This window comes from Pongo pygmaeus, chromosome 20 (genome assembly GCF_028885625.2).
Source record: "Pongo pygmaeus isolate AG05252 chromosome 20, NHGRI_mPonPyg2-v2.0_pri, whole genome shotgun sequence".
Taxonomy (NCBI): domain Eukaryota; kingdom Metazoa; phylum Chordata; class Mammalia; order Primates; family Hominidae; genus Pongo; species Pongo pygmaeus.
In genome coordinates this window covers 50,840,154-50,854,538 of record NC_072393.2, presented here as the reverse complement: position 1 = coordinate 50,854,538, position 14,385 = coordinate 50,840,154, and the positions used below count along the sequence as shown (strand labels likewise).

The following is a 14,385-nucleotide window of genomic DNA, read 5'->3' as shown; positions in this document are numbered from 1 at the left end:
AAAAAAAAAAAAAAGGCTGGGCGCGTTACTCAGGAGGCTGAGACAGGAGAATTGGTTGAACTTGGGAGGTGGAGGGTGCAGTGAGCCGAGATCGTACCACTGCACTCCAGCCTGGGTAACAGAGCTAGACACCGTCTCAAAAAAAAAAAAAAAAAAAAAAAAAAAAAGGCAAGACAGGAAAAAGGGTCAAGAAGCTAGAAGCCCGTGTGTGCTCCTGGGCCTCTCCTTCGTTGCTAGCATCTCCCATTTCCATTTCTCAAGTCTTTCCTAATGGAAGAGTTTTTGGAGCGGTTACCCGTTTACTTGCCAATCTCCACACTAGACTGTGTGCCCGAGGTTCGGCACACACTAGGTGTTTGGTGGGTGTGTAAGGAGGACTCAGCATGGCACTGAAGGATCCACTGTGTGCCAGGTGGAACCAGTTCTCCGCCCCTGCCCTCCCGTTGCCCGGGTAGGGTGGGTGGGTGAGTACAGACAACAACCAACCAGAGGAAGTAACAAGCATGGAAGAGCCCGTGGGGGTCACGCATGCATCGGCCTCACTCTCCAGATAAGGAGGAAACTTCCAGAGGACGCTGGACTGTTGGATCTCCACTGCTCCCGTTCCACATCCTGGCATCCTCTGGAGGGCTTCAGAGGGTGGGGGAGTGAGAGAGAGAGACTGCCCCTCGGTCCACACACACACCTTCATCCTAAACATACTGCTGCTATTCTTGTGGTCATTATGGCCGTGCGCACCGGAGGACAGGACTGGGTCTGTGCAGGTCACAGCTGCAGCCCCAGCACCGCCTGGCACAGGGCTTGGTGGGGTCTGTGGAGGTTGATGAGGCGGCATGAGGGCATCACGGGCACGTCCTTACTGGGTCCCATGACAGCCTTGTGAGGCCGATGTGAACACCTGCCCCGTGTTACAGAGGAAGCACGGAGGCTTGGGAGAGCAGAGGTGACACTGGTAAAAACCTGCCCCTTACTGAGCCTGGGAGTTCAAGGACCCCTCCTCCCGTCTTTGCTTTTCCAGTTGAGAGGAGCTGGAGAGAGCTGCTGCCACTCCCAGGGAGCCACTGAAAAGTCCCTTGGGGTGATCCCTGGGGGCAAGGATGGAGAAGGGAGTGGGGGAAGCCACAGTGGGGGTGGCCAGAGGTGGGACTTCCCCAGCACCCCCCCCCGCCTGCCCCATGCCCTTAGGGCCCCTAAGAATGGGAGTGGGGAGCAGCCCTCCCCTCCCGAGACCCCCAGCAACCTGGGGGAGTTGAGGTCTGAGGCTCCATTGGATCACAGCCCTCTGGCCTCCCGTTCTCTCCGGACGCAGGGAACCTGGCTGAGCCCCTGCTGTCCCCACCCCCACCTCCACCCGAGGGCCCAGGAGTCCAGAGAACTCCTGCCTCCGACGGGTCTGGCCACACCATCCAGAAAGGCAGCCTCTGTCCTGGGAGCCAGGAGTCCCAATGTCCAGGCCTCTGAGTCCCCAGTCCAGTGACCTGAATCCTAGTTCCATGAGCCTCGCGGTTCTCGGCCATCCAATGCGTCTTTCAAGGATCCAAGTGGTCCGAGCCCCACAGCCTTCCCCAGTCTAACCCCTGCCAGGCTCTCGTTCCCCGGGGACATGGATCAGCTCTTCCCAGCCCTGGGACCTAGGAGTCCCTGTCCCACCCTCTCTTTCCCCACCACCCAAGGAGGGGGTCTGATGTATTACAAGACACCCCCGATGTTTTCCTCCAAGGCATTTATTAACTCCTGAGTGTCACGGGGCCGGGGGCAGGCTGGAGCTAAAACCAAGTCTCTGGGGGTGGGGGTCCTCTCTGGATCCCCACTACTCAGCTCCTCGGGCTCCCCATGCAGCCCTAGAGACGGGAGAAGTCCAGTGTGCCGTTCCACCTCCCTCCAAGTCCCAAGAAAGTGGGAGGCAGTGTTCCACTCCAGTGTCGTCCAGACGAACAAGTCCACCCAGTCTGGAACCCTAGGCTGGCGTGGCCTGGTCAGGGGCGGGAGGGCCGGGCCCGGCTCTGTCTCTGTCTGTGTCCAGGTCACACATAAACTGCCCGCCGTGAGATGAGGGAGCCGTCCAGCTGGGACTCCATGTCATCCTCGAGTGCCGGGGGTGGAGGCAACATGAGGCCTTTCTCTGCCTTCTCTTCCTCCTCCTCCTCCTCCTCATCCTTGCCATCTGGTTCCATGGGACCAGGGACTACTGGTGTCCAGAAGACGGGGTCCCCATTTCCCAACACCTGAGTTTTCGGATCGTAGAATCCCCCGTCGCCAGTGGCTCCTCCTCCTGCTCCTCCAGGACTCTTCCTCCTCCTCCTCACCCTCAGCAGGATGAAGGCCAAGGACCCCCCAGCCAGAAGCAGCAGCACCAGCAGTGTCCCCCCCACGGCCCCCCACACCAGCGGGCCCACGTCTCGGGGCGAGGCCCTGGGGGTTTCTGAGGAGAGAGAGAAGGAGGGGGTGAGAGAGAGAGAGAGAGGGAGACACAGGTCATGAGGATAGCTCTGGGGAGTGAGGGGGTGGGGGAGACGCAGGATAGGCGGGGATGGAGGGAGCGGGAGTGACCAGAATTAGGGGGTGACTCTAGGCAGAAGAATGGAGGAGGAGGAGGAGTAGGGGGAAAGGGGAAGCCCCTCCGCCCTTCACTACAGCCTGAGCACCACTTTGTACAAGGAGGGGATGCCAACCAGTGGTCCCCAGGTGTTAGTGTTTTGCAAAATTTAAATTGCTAGCCAACCTTTCAAAAATCAGGCGATTTCACTTAAAAATCCAGGTTTCTCTTAGGGGGGAAAAATCAGATCTAGTAACACCAAACTCCCATGTCTGGCGATCACTGTAGCTGAGTGGAAGCTGGCTATTCGGATGCAGTAGATCTGGCCGCCCAGTCACTGGCCAGGACCCTGGTGCCATCTGACTTCGCAGCCCTCCCTGAATGTGCTGTGGGGTCCTCACAAAGCTACGAGCTCGGGGGCACACCCCCTCGGGGGAGGACAGCTGGGTTTCAGTGGGAGGCTGTCTGATCCCAAAGCTCTCTGCAGAGGGCCACAGATTCCTGATAATTCTGCCCTCTCGAGTGGCTGGGAGCATTTATTCCAAGTGCCGTGGCTGCCTCCTCTCTAGGCCACTTATCCCCAGTGTGTAAAATGGGGTTCTCACAGACCGGGACAGTGGGACTTCCTTAGTGTTCCCTGCAGGGGCTGAGCAGGTGGGGATGGGGGGATGGGAGGTAGTGGGGAGGCGGAGAGAGAGAGGAAGCCTTGAAGTGCTGAGGAGGGGAGCGTGAGCAGGGAGGGATGGGGCTCCTGGGCCCCAAGCCAGGGACAGAAGTCAATGTAACCAGAAGCTACCCACCTCCACTTCCCCCATCCCTGCGTGCAAGGCGTAACTGGGACAGACGGGCGTGGGGGGTTCACCCACACCTGACCCCACCTCTACACCTCGACACACAGGAGGGGCTGAGACCCAGGAAGGACATCTGTTTCTGTTGTTTTCAAACGGGGGGTCATGACCCAGCGGGCTGTCAAATCAGCTTAGTGACTCACAAATAGCATTAAAAAAAAGGAGGATAAAATCTTTTTTGGCGGGGGGTAGGGTGGTATATATGTCTCTAACTATACACTGGGTTGAGGAGTGAAACAGATTTTTCTCCTGTGCTGGTCACTAACTGGACCAGGTTGAGCCTATCTCGGGAGGCTTGTCTCTGTTTCTGGAGGTGGCACTGGTGTTTTGGAACTCGAAGCTGAGTCTGTTCATACGTCTAGGGTTGAAAGTTCTGAATCAGGCTTAGTGTGGTTGCTCATGCCTGTAATCCCAGCACTTTGGGAGGCTGAAGCTGGAGGACTGCTTTGAGGCCAGGAGTTCAAGACCAGCCTGGCCAACATAGCGAGACCCTGTTTCTATTAAAAATAAAAAGTTCTCTGAGTCTCTCTAAAGATAGATCTGTCCTGTGGTGCGGCATGCGTACCCTATGTTCCTGCTGCTGCGTACTCCATACTGTGTCTGTGTGACGACTCTGTGTGTGCCTGGATGTGGGTTCGTGGCTCAGAGACCCTCTGAGAGTGACCCCAGGAGCTTTGAGTGTGTCTCCTCTGGCTGTGGCTGTCAGGGCACTCACTGCTTGCGATGGGATTTCTAGAGTGCTTGGAGCATGCACATTTCTGCAGGCATTATCTGTAGGCACATGTCTCTGTGATGGTGTTGTTGGCTAGGGGTGGCCCTGTGGCCACCGTCGTGGGGAGGTGGGGGTGTCTTTCCGCAGCGCTGAGTCTTTGTCTACTGCGTCTGTGTTCTGCAGGCTCTGACCTTGGAGCCACCTGCTGGGTGTGTGGGCAGGGGATCAGCTTGTCAGGTGTATCTGGGGTAGAGGTTAGGGGTGTATTTCCAGTTCGGTGTCTGTCTGGGCGGGTGGAGCTGACCCTCCCCTGGGTGTGCTACTGAGGGCAGGGACTGTGGCTCATTCACCATTGTATTCCCAACCTCAGCAAGAGTGCCTAGCAAACAGGAAACACATATTTGTTGAATGAGAATCTCCCTAACGGACTTTCTGGAGAATTTCAGAGGAGTTTCGGGGAGTTTCGGGAGAGTTCCCGGGGACAAGCTCCTCCCAGGATGTCTTTGATTTCCCGTCTGAGGGTCTGTGAGTGAGGGATGACATTCCTCCGTGTGCAGCCGTTGCTGTCCTGGATTAGTTTTGCCCCCAGCATGTCTGTGTGATGTCTCCCTCCGGGGACTTGTGCGCATCCTCGCGCGCCAGGCGAGCCCAGAGCGGGACAGCTGTCTCTCTGGGTTTGCTGTCTGTGACAGTGTTTCCCATAGGGGTGTCCTATTTCCCTGGCTGTATCTGGATTCCTGATAAGGGGTCTGTTTTCCCTCGGGTGTCTCTGCAAGTGTGTGTGCATTCCAAGATTATGACTCAGTAAGGGGGTCTGCTTCTGTCCCTCCGTGGCTAGTCTGTCTGCATGACAGGGACAGCCCCTGTCTGGGAGTTTGTCCCTACTCCTTCAGTCATGTTCCTGGGGGGCCTGCACATTGCGTATTTGCACAGGTGTGCTGCATGGACCGTCACCCTGGGGTGTTTCTAAGAATGTCTTTTACTGGCCAGGCGCAGTGGCTCACGCCTGTAATCCCAGCACTTCGAGAGGCCGAGGCGGGTGGATCACCTGAGGTCAGCAGTTGGAGACCAGCTTGACCAATATGGTGAAACCCTGTCTCTACTAAAAATACAAAACTTAGCCGGGCTTGGTGGCGAGCACATATAGTCCCAGCTACTCAGGAGGCTGAGACAGGATAATTGCTTGAACCCAGGAGGCGGAGGTTGCGGTGAGCTGAGATTGCGCCACTGCACTTCAGCCTGGGCGACAGAGCGAGACTCCATCTCAAAAAAAAAAAAGAATGTCCCTTTCCAGGTGTCATCTGGCTTCGTTCAGTCTGTCTTGGCTGGTGCCACTGTCCTCCTGGATGTGTGTCTTGGTGACAATGGGTTTGAGTGTGCAGGATTACCATCCAGGTGAGTGTCTGGATTCTGATGCATCTCTGCAACAGAATTTCTCAGCACAGGGAGTGTCTGTGGCTGTGGGTCCTGCCAGCTGTGGCTCTGACAGGAGGGATCTCTGGCCCCATCTCCGGGACCCAGGGGTCTCTCTGTCCCAGGGAGCACGGCTCTGTTAACAGTCCCGGCCTCGCTCTAGGTGTGTGGCTCTGCAGTTGTGAGTTTGACCCAGTTTCCATCACTGGGTGATGGTCTGGCTTCGTGCTTTTCCTCTTTGGCTCCATGCCTTGGGGCCGGATTGTGTTTCTGGGGGTGGGAGCTCTTGGTTTCTGTCTCTTTGAGGTTTGCGTGCCTGACTCTAGGTGTGTGTCTTTCTCAGGAGCTGGAGCCCAGGGCAGCTTCCTCGGGTCTCTTCGTGAGGACCCTATCCAGGCCTCTACTTTCTAGGAACCCCGAGAAAAGTCCTCAACCCCCCAACTCTGCTGCCTTCACCTACCCCGACACCCCAAATCCAGACCCCAGTCTGAGGCCACAAGGGGAAGGCCAACCCTCATCTCCCCTCAGCCAGGCGGGTCTGCATCCCTCCCAGGACGGCGGCGCAGCCTCCCCCAATGCAGCCCCAAATCCTGAAGGGCAGAACTCCAGGGGAGCGGACCCAGGTCTCCACACACAGCCCCCAAGACCCACTCACCTCGGACAAAGATGACCTGCTCAGCGCGGCCCATGCCCACGGCATTGGTGACTGTGCAGACGAAGGTGGTATTGAACAGACTGTCCACCGCGTGGATGACCAGCTGGGAGCCCTGGGCCACTGCGGAGGTCGGGAAGGTGCCTGAGGTCCTGGAGGGGTGTGGGGTCAGGTGAGAGGGATACCAAGGTCGAGAGGGGAGCACAGGCCTCATCCCTAAAGATACACCCACCAGGAGCCAAGCTCCAAGGACCTAAGTACTCCCGGAGACCCCAAATTGCCGAAATGCAAGCTCCCTTCATCCTGGAGGATTTAGGAGTTTAGGCCCAGCCCCTCCTCCCTCAGACCCAGGAGTCCAGGCCCCAGCCCCGCCTCCCTTAGACCCAGGGTTCTGAGACCACGTGACTCACGTGCTCCAGTCATAGCCCGTGGGCTCTGGGTTGCTGCGGACGTCACAGCTCAGGGTGGCATCAGTACGGCCGAGGTACCAGTTGTCATCATAGCCGGAGATGGATACTTCAGGAGGGTCTGGGGAAAATGGGGGGACTGGATCAGCAAGGAGGAGAATCCCAGAGCGGGTGGACAGGTTAGCAAATGGACAGGAATGCTAAAGAAATGGGGCGGGTTGGCAGGAGGTACAGCAGTCAAAACCATCTGGGGCAAATCAGTCCAGGCTGTGTATGCTGATGTCAGTGTAGACACTGTTCAGGGAAACCACTGTGGATAATTTTGTGGGAGTTATTGTTCAGTGCTGGCAGTGCCTGAGGGAGCCACTACAAATAATGTGTGTGTGTGTGTGTGTGTGTGTGTGTGTGTGTGTGTGTGTGTTTGAGACAGGATCTTGCTCTGTTGCCCAGGATGCAGAGCAGTGGGGTGATCTTGGTTTACTGCAACCTCCGCGTCCTGGGCTCAAGCCATCCTCCCGCCTCAGCCTCCCAAGTGGTTGGGATTACAGGCATGTACCACCATATCCAGCTAATTTTGGTATTTTTAGTAGAGACAGGGTTTCACCATGTTGCCCAGGCTGGTCCCGAACTCCTGACCTCAAGTGATCTGCCCGCCTTAGCCTCCCAAAGTGCTGGGATTGCAGGCGTGAGCCACCGCACCCGGCCTGTGTGTGTGTTTTTGACATGGAGGGAGGAGGTCAAAACAGGGTTTGGGCAACCAGTGTAGGTCCTGGGAGGAAAGTGGCACAGACAAGGCTCAGGGGAGCTGGTGCACTTATGGGTGCACGTGATGCATGTTGCCTGGGGGAGCTGGTATAGACTTGGCTTAGGGAATCTGTGTAAGTGGAGGCATTGCCTGGGGAGCTAGTGTAGACAACATTGAGTTGGGGTATGTGGTCATTTTGGACAGTGGTGGAAGAGGTGGTTAAGCCAGTATTTGAGGGATTCTGTGTGAAGAGTGCCAGGGTGGCCTCTCTGGGTAACATTATGAGGTGTGAGCATAGGCAGTTTCTGGAAGAGCTAGCAAAAAACCCAGTGGGAGGGGTCACGATCAACAGGGCCCTGGGGGGAGCCTGTAATGTAATATAAAATGTAATTATATTACATTAAATAATAATAATAAATAATAAAATATATTTAATATATAATTTGTATATTTTATATAATATATAATGTATAAAAATATTAAAAAATAATAAATAAATACAATGTAAATAATATCAGGGATCAGGGGTCGGTGTAGAGACTCTGGGAGACTCAGTACAGACGGCACCTAGGGAAGTCAAGGCAGAAGTATGGGAAGATGTGGAGACGATGTTAGGTCGGGCAGTGTAGACATGTAGACATGGCCCAGCACGATTGATCTGATGGTCCAGGGGCAGTGTCAACTGGGGTCCATGGGAGCCAGAAAAGACACTGTTGGGGGCAGTTTTTTGCTGGTAAACCAACTCTCTGGGGAATAAAAGAAGCCCCCATTTCTAGGGATTGCCAATTTCCTTGGTGTAAATATTCCCCAAGGTTGATTTCAAGCTACCGAGAAGACTTCATTGGATGTGGAATTGGAAAGAAATGTATCAAACTGGCTCTTGCAAGCCCATCCCGGGTTACCACGGACTAGGCACGGCATGCAGGAACCCAGTAAAGCCAGTGTAGACAATGAGGGTGAAGTATGTGGATTTGCCCGTGGGAGCCAGCATAGACAATGGCAGGAAGGTAGTGCAGAATTTGGCTTCAGGGAACCCACGTAGACAACATTCAGAGACAAGGTAGATAGTGCTTTAGAGAAGCCAGCGTAGGCAGTTTTGATGGGGGAGGGGTCACCCCCGATGCACTCACAGCGTACAGAGAGGGTCACAGGTATCAGGGCCGGTTCCTCGAAGCTCTCATGCTCCACTTTGCAGGTGACCGTGACACCATCTGCTCGGCCCGAGGGCACCAAGGTGAAGCGGCTGGTGACAGTGACAGTTCCGGCCAGGGTCCCTGACACCTGAGTCTCTTTGGCTTCCCAGTCCAGGGACGAGAGCCAGGAGATCCGGGCAGGTGGGCGGCCCTCTTTGGAGATGCAGAGGGCCACTGTCGTAGGGTCCTGGCTGAACGTGACCTTCTGGGCCTCAGCTTGGTTCTCGGGCTTGGCTGGGGAGAGGATGAGAGGGGGTGTGTCACTCCTCACTGGCAGTCATTCAACAAACACTCAGCAGAGGAGCAGGGTGGTTAGGCCCTAACTGCCGGGGTTCCAATCCCAGCTCTGCTGCTTATCAGCGGCCTGGCTTGGGATAAGTGGTTTTGCAACTCTCTAGCTGTTTCTTCTTTTGTAAAACGGGGATAATGAAAGTACCCACCCCTAGGATTGCTGTGTGAATTAAATAATACATTGATAGGTAAATGGCTTAGGGTAATGTCTGGCCTGCACTGCCCTATCCACGTGCTGTCCATTTTATTTTACTTATTTTTTAGAGACAGAGGCCCGCTCTGTCACCTGGTCTCGAGTGCAGTGGTGTGATCATAGCTTGCTGCAGCCTCCACCTCCTAGGCTCAAGTGATCCTCCCGCCTTAGCCTCCAGAGTAGCTAGGACCATAGGCATGCACCACCATGCCCGGCTAATTTTTAAATTTTTTTTGTAGAGATGAGTTCTTGCTGTGTTGCCCAGGCTGATCTCAAACTCCTGAGCACAAGCCATCTTTCCACCTCGGCCCCCCAAACCTCTGAGGTTACAGGCGCCTGGCCTGGCCATTTCGGTACACTGTCTCTTCGCCCTGCCAGATATGCAGACACAGGGTCCAAAAGCCTGGAGGAGGCTGAGATTTAAAAAAAAAAGCTGGTCGGGCATGGTGGTTCACACCTGCAATACCAGCACTTTAGGAGGTTGAGGAGGGTGGATCACTTGAGGCTAGGAATTTGAGACCAGTCTGGCCAACATGGTGAAAACTCATCTCTACTGAAAATACAAAAATTAGGATGGGCGCAGTAGCTCATGCTTGTAATCCCAGCACTTTGCGAGGCCCAGGCGGGCGGATCACCTGAGGTCAGGAGTTCTAGACCAGCCTGGCCAATGTGGTGAAACCCCGCCTCTACTAAAAATGCAAAAATTAGCTGGGCGTGGTGGCAGGTGCCTGTAATCCCAGGTACTCGGGAGGCTGAGGTAGGAGAATTGCTTGAACCTGGGAGGCGGAGGTTGCAGTGAGCCGAGATCGTAACACTGCACTCCAGCCTGGGGGACAGTGAGACTCTGTCTCAAAAAGAAAAGAAAAAAAAAAAAAGAAGCAAATCAAGGACGAATAACTGAGTAATGTGGTTCAAAGGTCCAGCTGAAAAGGCCCCCTGTTCCTTTTCCTGTAATCACCATTAGATGATTGAATGACCGGAAGTGTGATAAAGGCAGAAAATTCTCAAAGCCGTTTCTTTTTTTTATACCCTTTCCACCTCATCCTCTTGGAAAACATGGAAAAAAATCACAAAAACAAAACTCCAGGAAGAATAGCAGCTCATGCTTACGATGTGTGTCCCCCACCCAGACTCACATCTTCTGTTGCTTTCTGGACCTGGGTATCCACCTCTGAACTTCTCAACACGGTCTGACTCTCCTCTTCTTCCCAGCTCTCCCTTCCCACCACCTTCTCCCCTGACCATCGTGGAGCACCCCACAAGCCACCCCACATCCTCCTGGCCACCCTCCAAGCTGTTAGAATAGTGACTCAGGGCCCAAGCCCACCACTTCCCCATGGCCACCTCCCCTGGCCACTCCCTGTGCTCCCCACCCACGCCCTCCTCAGTCTCTGCCCCCACCCACTTTGGGGTTTTGGTTGGTGATTTTGTGCCTGGATTGCTTTGGCCTCCTTCTCCAGACCCCACTCCAAGCCCCACTTCCTCAAGGGCACTTTCCTGACCGCCGATTCTGGCCAGCTATCCGTTGGTGGCTCACGCATCATGAAGACAGAGGCTTTGGCTGTTTTGTTCCTTACTTCCGCCCCAGTGTGTATACGGAAGCTCTTGAAGTTATCTCTCTCTCTCTCTCTCTCTCTTTTTTTTATTAATTTGAGACGGAGTCTTGCTGTCACCCACGATGGAGTGCAGTGGTGCAATCTCAGCTTACTGCAACCTCCCCTTGCAGGTTTCAGCGATTCGCCTGCCTTAGCCTCCCGAGTAGCTGGGATTACAGGTGTGTGCCATCATTTGTGGCTAATTTTTATTTGTAGTTTTGGAGACCCTCTCTCCAAGAAACAAACAAACAAAAGCTCACTTGCAAGAGCTGCTTGCCTTGGCGCCTGCTTGAAGCGTATATTCAGGGCAACTTCAATCTATGCTCCCAGGTGGTCATCGTCAAGCTTTGGGCTTGATTAAACCCTACCCTTAATCATATCTTTTTTTTTGAGATGGAGTCTCGGAATCTCACTCTGTCGCCCAGGCTGGAGTGCAGTGGCGCGATCTCGGCTCACTGCAAGCTCCGCCTCCCGGGTTCACGCCATTCTCCTGCCTCAGCCTCCCAAGTAACTTCGACTACAGGTGCCCGCCACCACGCCCGGCTAATTTTTTGTATTTTTAGCAGAGACGGGGTTTCACCGTGTTAGCCAGGATGGTCTCAATCTCCTGACATCGTGATCCGCCCGCCTCGGCCTCCCAAAGTGCTGGGATTACAGGCGTGAGCCACCCAGCCCAGCCCTTAATCATATTTTCTGAGTCTCATTATTTATTTATTTATTTTGAGACGGAGTTTTGCTCTTGTTGCCTCTCAGCCTCCCAAAGTGCTGGGATTACAGGTGTGAACCACCGTGCCCAGCCCTGAAATTATCTCTGGATGAGAACAAATGATTGCACAAGAAGAGAGGCGTTTGTGAGGGTGGGGTGAAGAGCTGTCCTTTGTGTTACGGAAAACAGCTGTGGTCACTGGAAAGGGAAGTGTTTACTCAAGGACAGCACAGGGTGACTTTCTCAGACACTCTGGGCTGAGAAGGGGGAAAAAAAAGGCATCCAGAGTGACGTGGCTTCTGGGAAGTTGCCTAGGGAAGGTGGGCTCCCAGGGGACTTCCAACATTTTCTTTTTTTTTTTTTTTGAGACAGAGTCTCACTCTGTCTCCCAGGCTGGAGTGTAGTGGCACGATCTCGGCTCACTGCAAGCTCCGCCTCCCGGGTTCATGCCATTCTCCTGCCTCAGCCTCCCGAGTAGCTGGGACTACAGGCACCCACCACCACGCCCGGCTAATTTCTTGTATTTTTAGTAGAGATGGGGTTTCACCATGTTAGCCAGGATGGTCTCGATCTCCTGACCTCGTGATCTGCCCGCCTCAGCCTCCCAAAGTGCTGGGATTACAGGCATGAGCCACCCAGCCCGGCCTCAAGATTTAAAGAAAGAGCATTCGTAGCTGGATGTGGTGACTCATGCCTGTAGTCCCAGCTATGCAGGAGGCGGAGGCAGGAGGATCCCTTGAGCCCAGGAGTTCAAGTCTAGCCTGGGCAATGTAGTGAGACTTTGTCTCAAAAAAAGGAAAAAAAAAAAAAAAGAAAAAGGAAAAGAAAAAAAGCATCCTTCAAAAAAAATCTTCCCTGCCTTCTCTATTTTTGCCAAGTGTCAGTCACCTTCCTGCTGGGAGTCCTATTTTTTTTTTTTTTTTTTTTTTTTTTTGAGACAGGGTCTTGTGCTGGAGCGCAGTGGTGCAATCTTGGCTCACTTGCAATCTGCAATCTCTGCTTCCCAGGCTCAAGCGATCCTCCCACCTCAGCCTCTTAAGTAGCTGGGACTACAGGTGCGTGCTACCATGCCCAGCTTTTTTTTTTTTTTTCTTGTAGAGATGGGGCCTCACCATGTTGCCCAGAGTGGTCTCAAACTCCTGACCTCAAAGTGATCTGCCCACCTTGGCATCCCAAAGTGCTGGGATTACAGGCGTGAGCCACCGCACCAGGCCTGGGACTCCTCTCTGATCCTGCTTCCCCCTCAATCCATGGACAAGCCCAGCACCTACTGTCTCCTAAAAACACCTCTATATGCCGCCCACTTCCCTCTGCCCCCACTGCCTCATCCGCCTTCCCAGCAATGCCTCCTCTCGCCTCTCGTCCCAGCTCCTTTCTACCTCCGTCCACTCCTCGAATCACCCCTCATACAGCTGCCGGTCATTTTTTCCAACCTCAAACGTCTGTCCAGATCTCTCCTGTGCTTGGACACCTCCTATGGCTCTTAACCATACTGAGGGCATAGTCCAGCCTCCTCGCCTCCACCTGTGAAGCCCGTGTAATGTGGCCCCGCTGAGGGTCACCCAAGCCCTTGCCTATCCTCACCGGTCCCCTTTCCATTCCTGGAATATGCCCAGCTCCCAGCTCACGCCCACCTGCCACGTTTTTGTGCCCGTGCCCCTCTGCTATGCCCAAAGGTGGCTCCTTCTCAGACTCCAGGACTTGACTAAGATGCCTTCCCTGCACATCCTATCTCAATGAGGCCACTGTGTCCCCTACTTCTAAGCCATTTTACTTCCTGCCTGGACTGGACATGTTTTAAGACAGGGTCTCGCTCTGTTGTCCAGGATGGAGTGCAGTAGCACAATCACAGCTTACTGCAGCCTCAACCTCCTGGGCTCAGGTGATCCTCCCACCTCAGCCTCTTGAGTAGCTGAAATTACAGGTATGAGTCACTGAGCCTGGTTAATGAAAACAATTTTTTTTTTCTTTTCCTAGCCGGGCGCAGTGGCTCACGCCTGTAATCCCAGCACCTTGAGAGGCCCAGGTGGACGGATCACCTGAGGTCAGGAGTTCAAGACCAGCCTGGCCAACTTGGTGAAACCCCGTCTCTACTAAAAATACAAAAAACAATTAGCCAGGCATGGTGGTGGGTGCCTGTAATCCCAGCTACTCGGGAGGCTGAGGCAGGATAATTGCTTGAACCTGGGAGGCGGAGGTTGCAGTGAGCTAAGATCTCGCCACTCCACTCCAGCCTGGGCAACAAGAGTGAAACTCCGTCTCAAAAAAAAAAAAAATTTTTTTTGTCGTTGAGACAAGAGTCTTACTATATTGCCTAGGATGGTCTCAAATTCCTAGGCTCAAGGGATCCTCCCACCTCGGCCTCCCTGAGTGCTGGGGTTATGGGCGTGAGCCCCAGCACCCGGTCCCGCCCGGACTTTGCAGTTGCCTTACCCTGTGGTTTCTCAGCTCCCATCCTTTCCCCTCCCAACACAGCCAGGAGGAGCTGGTGAGAACCAAAGCCAGATCAAACCTGTCTGCTACTAAGAACCTACTACAGCTCTTATCCTCCCTGGGGAAAAGCCAAAGCCTTCTCATAGTCCACAAGGCTTTTGCCAATCTGTTCCCATCCTCTCCTTGTCTTTGTTGCTTCCTACTTTCCCCCCACTCATATGTCTCCAGCCACCCTGACTTCCTTTCTGGCCCTCAAATACTCCAGGTATTCCTGTCTCAGGGCCTTTGTATTTGCCATTCCGTCTGCCTGGAACGCTCTTCCCTTAGATACCCACAGGGCTCCTCCTCTCCTAGTTTCTGCCTAAATTATCTCCAGACCTCCTTAGCTAGAATTGCAACTTGGCCCCCTTCAACTTCCACGGCCCCTTTAACTGCCTGACTTACTCTTTTATTTATTTATTAGAGATAGGGTCTTACTCTGTCACCCAGGCTAGAGTGTAGTGGCATGATCACAGCTCACCGCAGCCTCAAATTCCTGGTCTCAAGCGATACTCCCACCTCAGCCTCCCAAGTAGCTGGAGCCACATCTGCGCACCACCATGGGCTCAAGCAATCTACCTGCCTCAGCCTCCCAAAGTGCTTGGATTATAGTCGTGAGCCA

The 14,385-nt window shown here is 54.1% G+C and overlaps 1 protein-coding gene across 2 annotated transcripts in view; it reads right to left on the bottom strand.

Moving 5' to 3' along the window:
* NECTIN2 (nectin cell adhesion molecule 2) overlaps positions 1-14,385 on the bottom strand; it is a 42,045-nt gene that overhangs the window by 8,575 nt on the left and 19,085 nt on the right. Inside the window, exons 3-6 of one of the 2 annotated variants that reach the window (XM_054463628.2) lie at positions 8,444-8,740; positions 6,572-6,689; positions 6,165-6,313; positions 1,707-2,422 (exon numbers count right to left, since the gene is read on the bottom strand). In XM_054463628.2, coding sequence (XP_054319603.1) covers positions 2,025-2,422; positions 6,165-6,313; positions 6,572-6,689; positions 8,444-8,740 — 962 coding nt within the window. In that variant the 3' untranslated portion in view covers positions 1,707-2,024. Of the gene's footprint in view, positions 1-1,706; positions 2,423-6,164; positions 6,314-6,571; positions 6,690-8,443; positions 8,741-14,385 lie in introns of those variants that run through there. The other variant, XM_054463627.2, reaches the window with a different exon arrangement.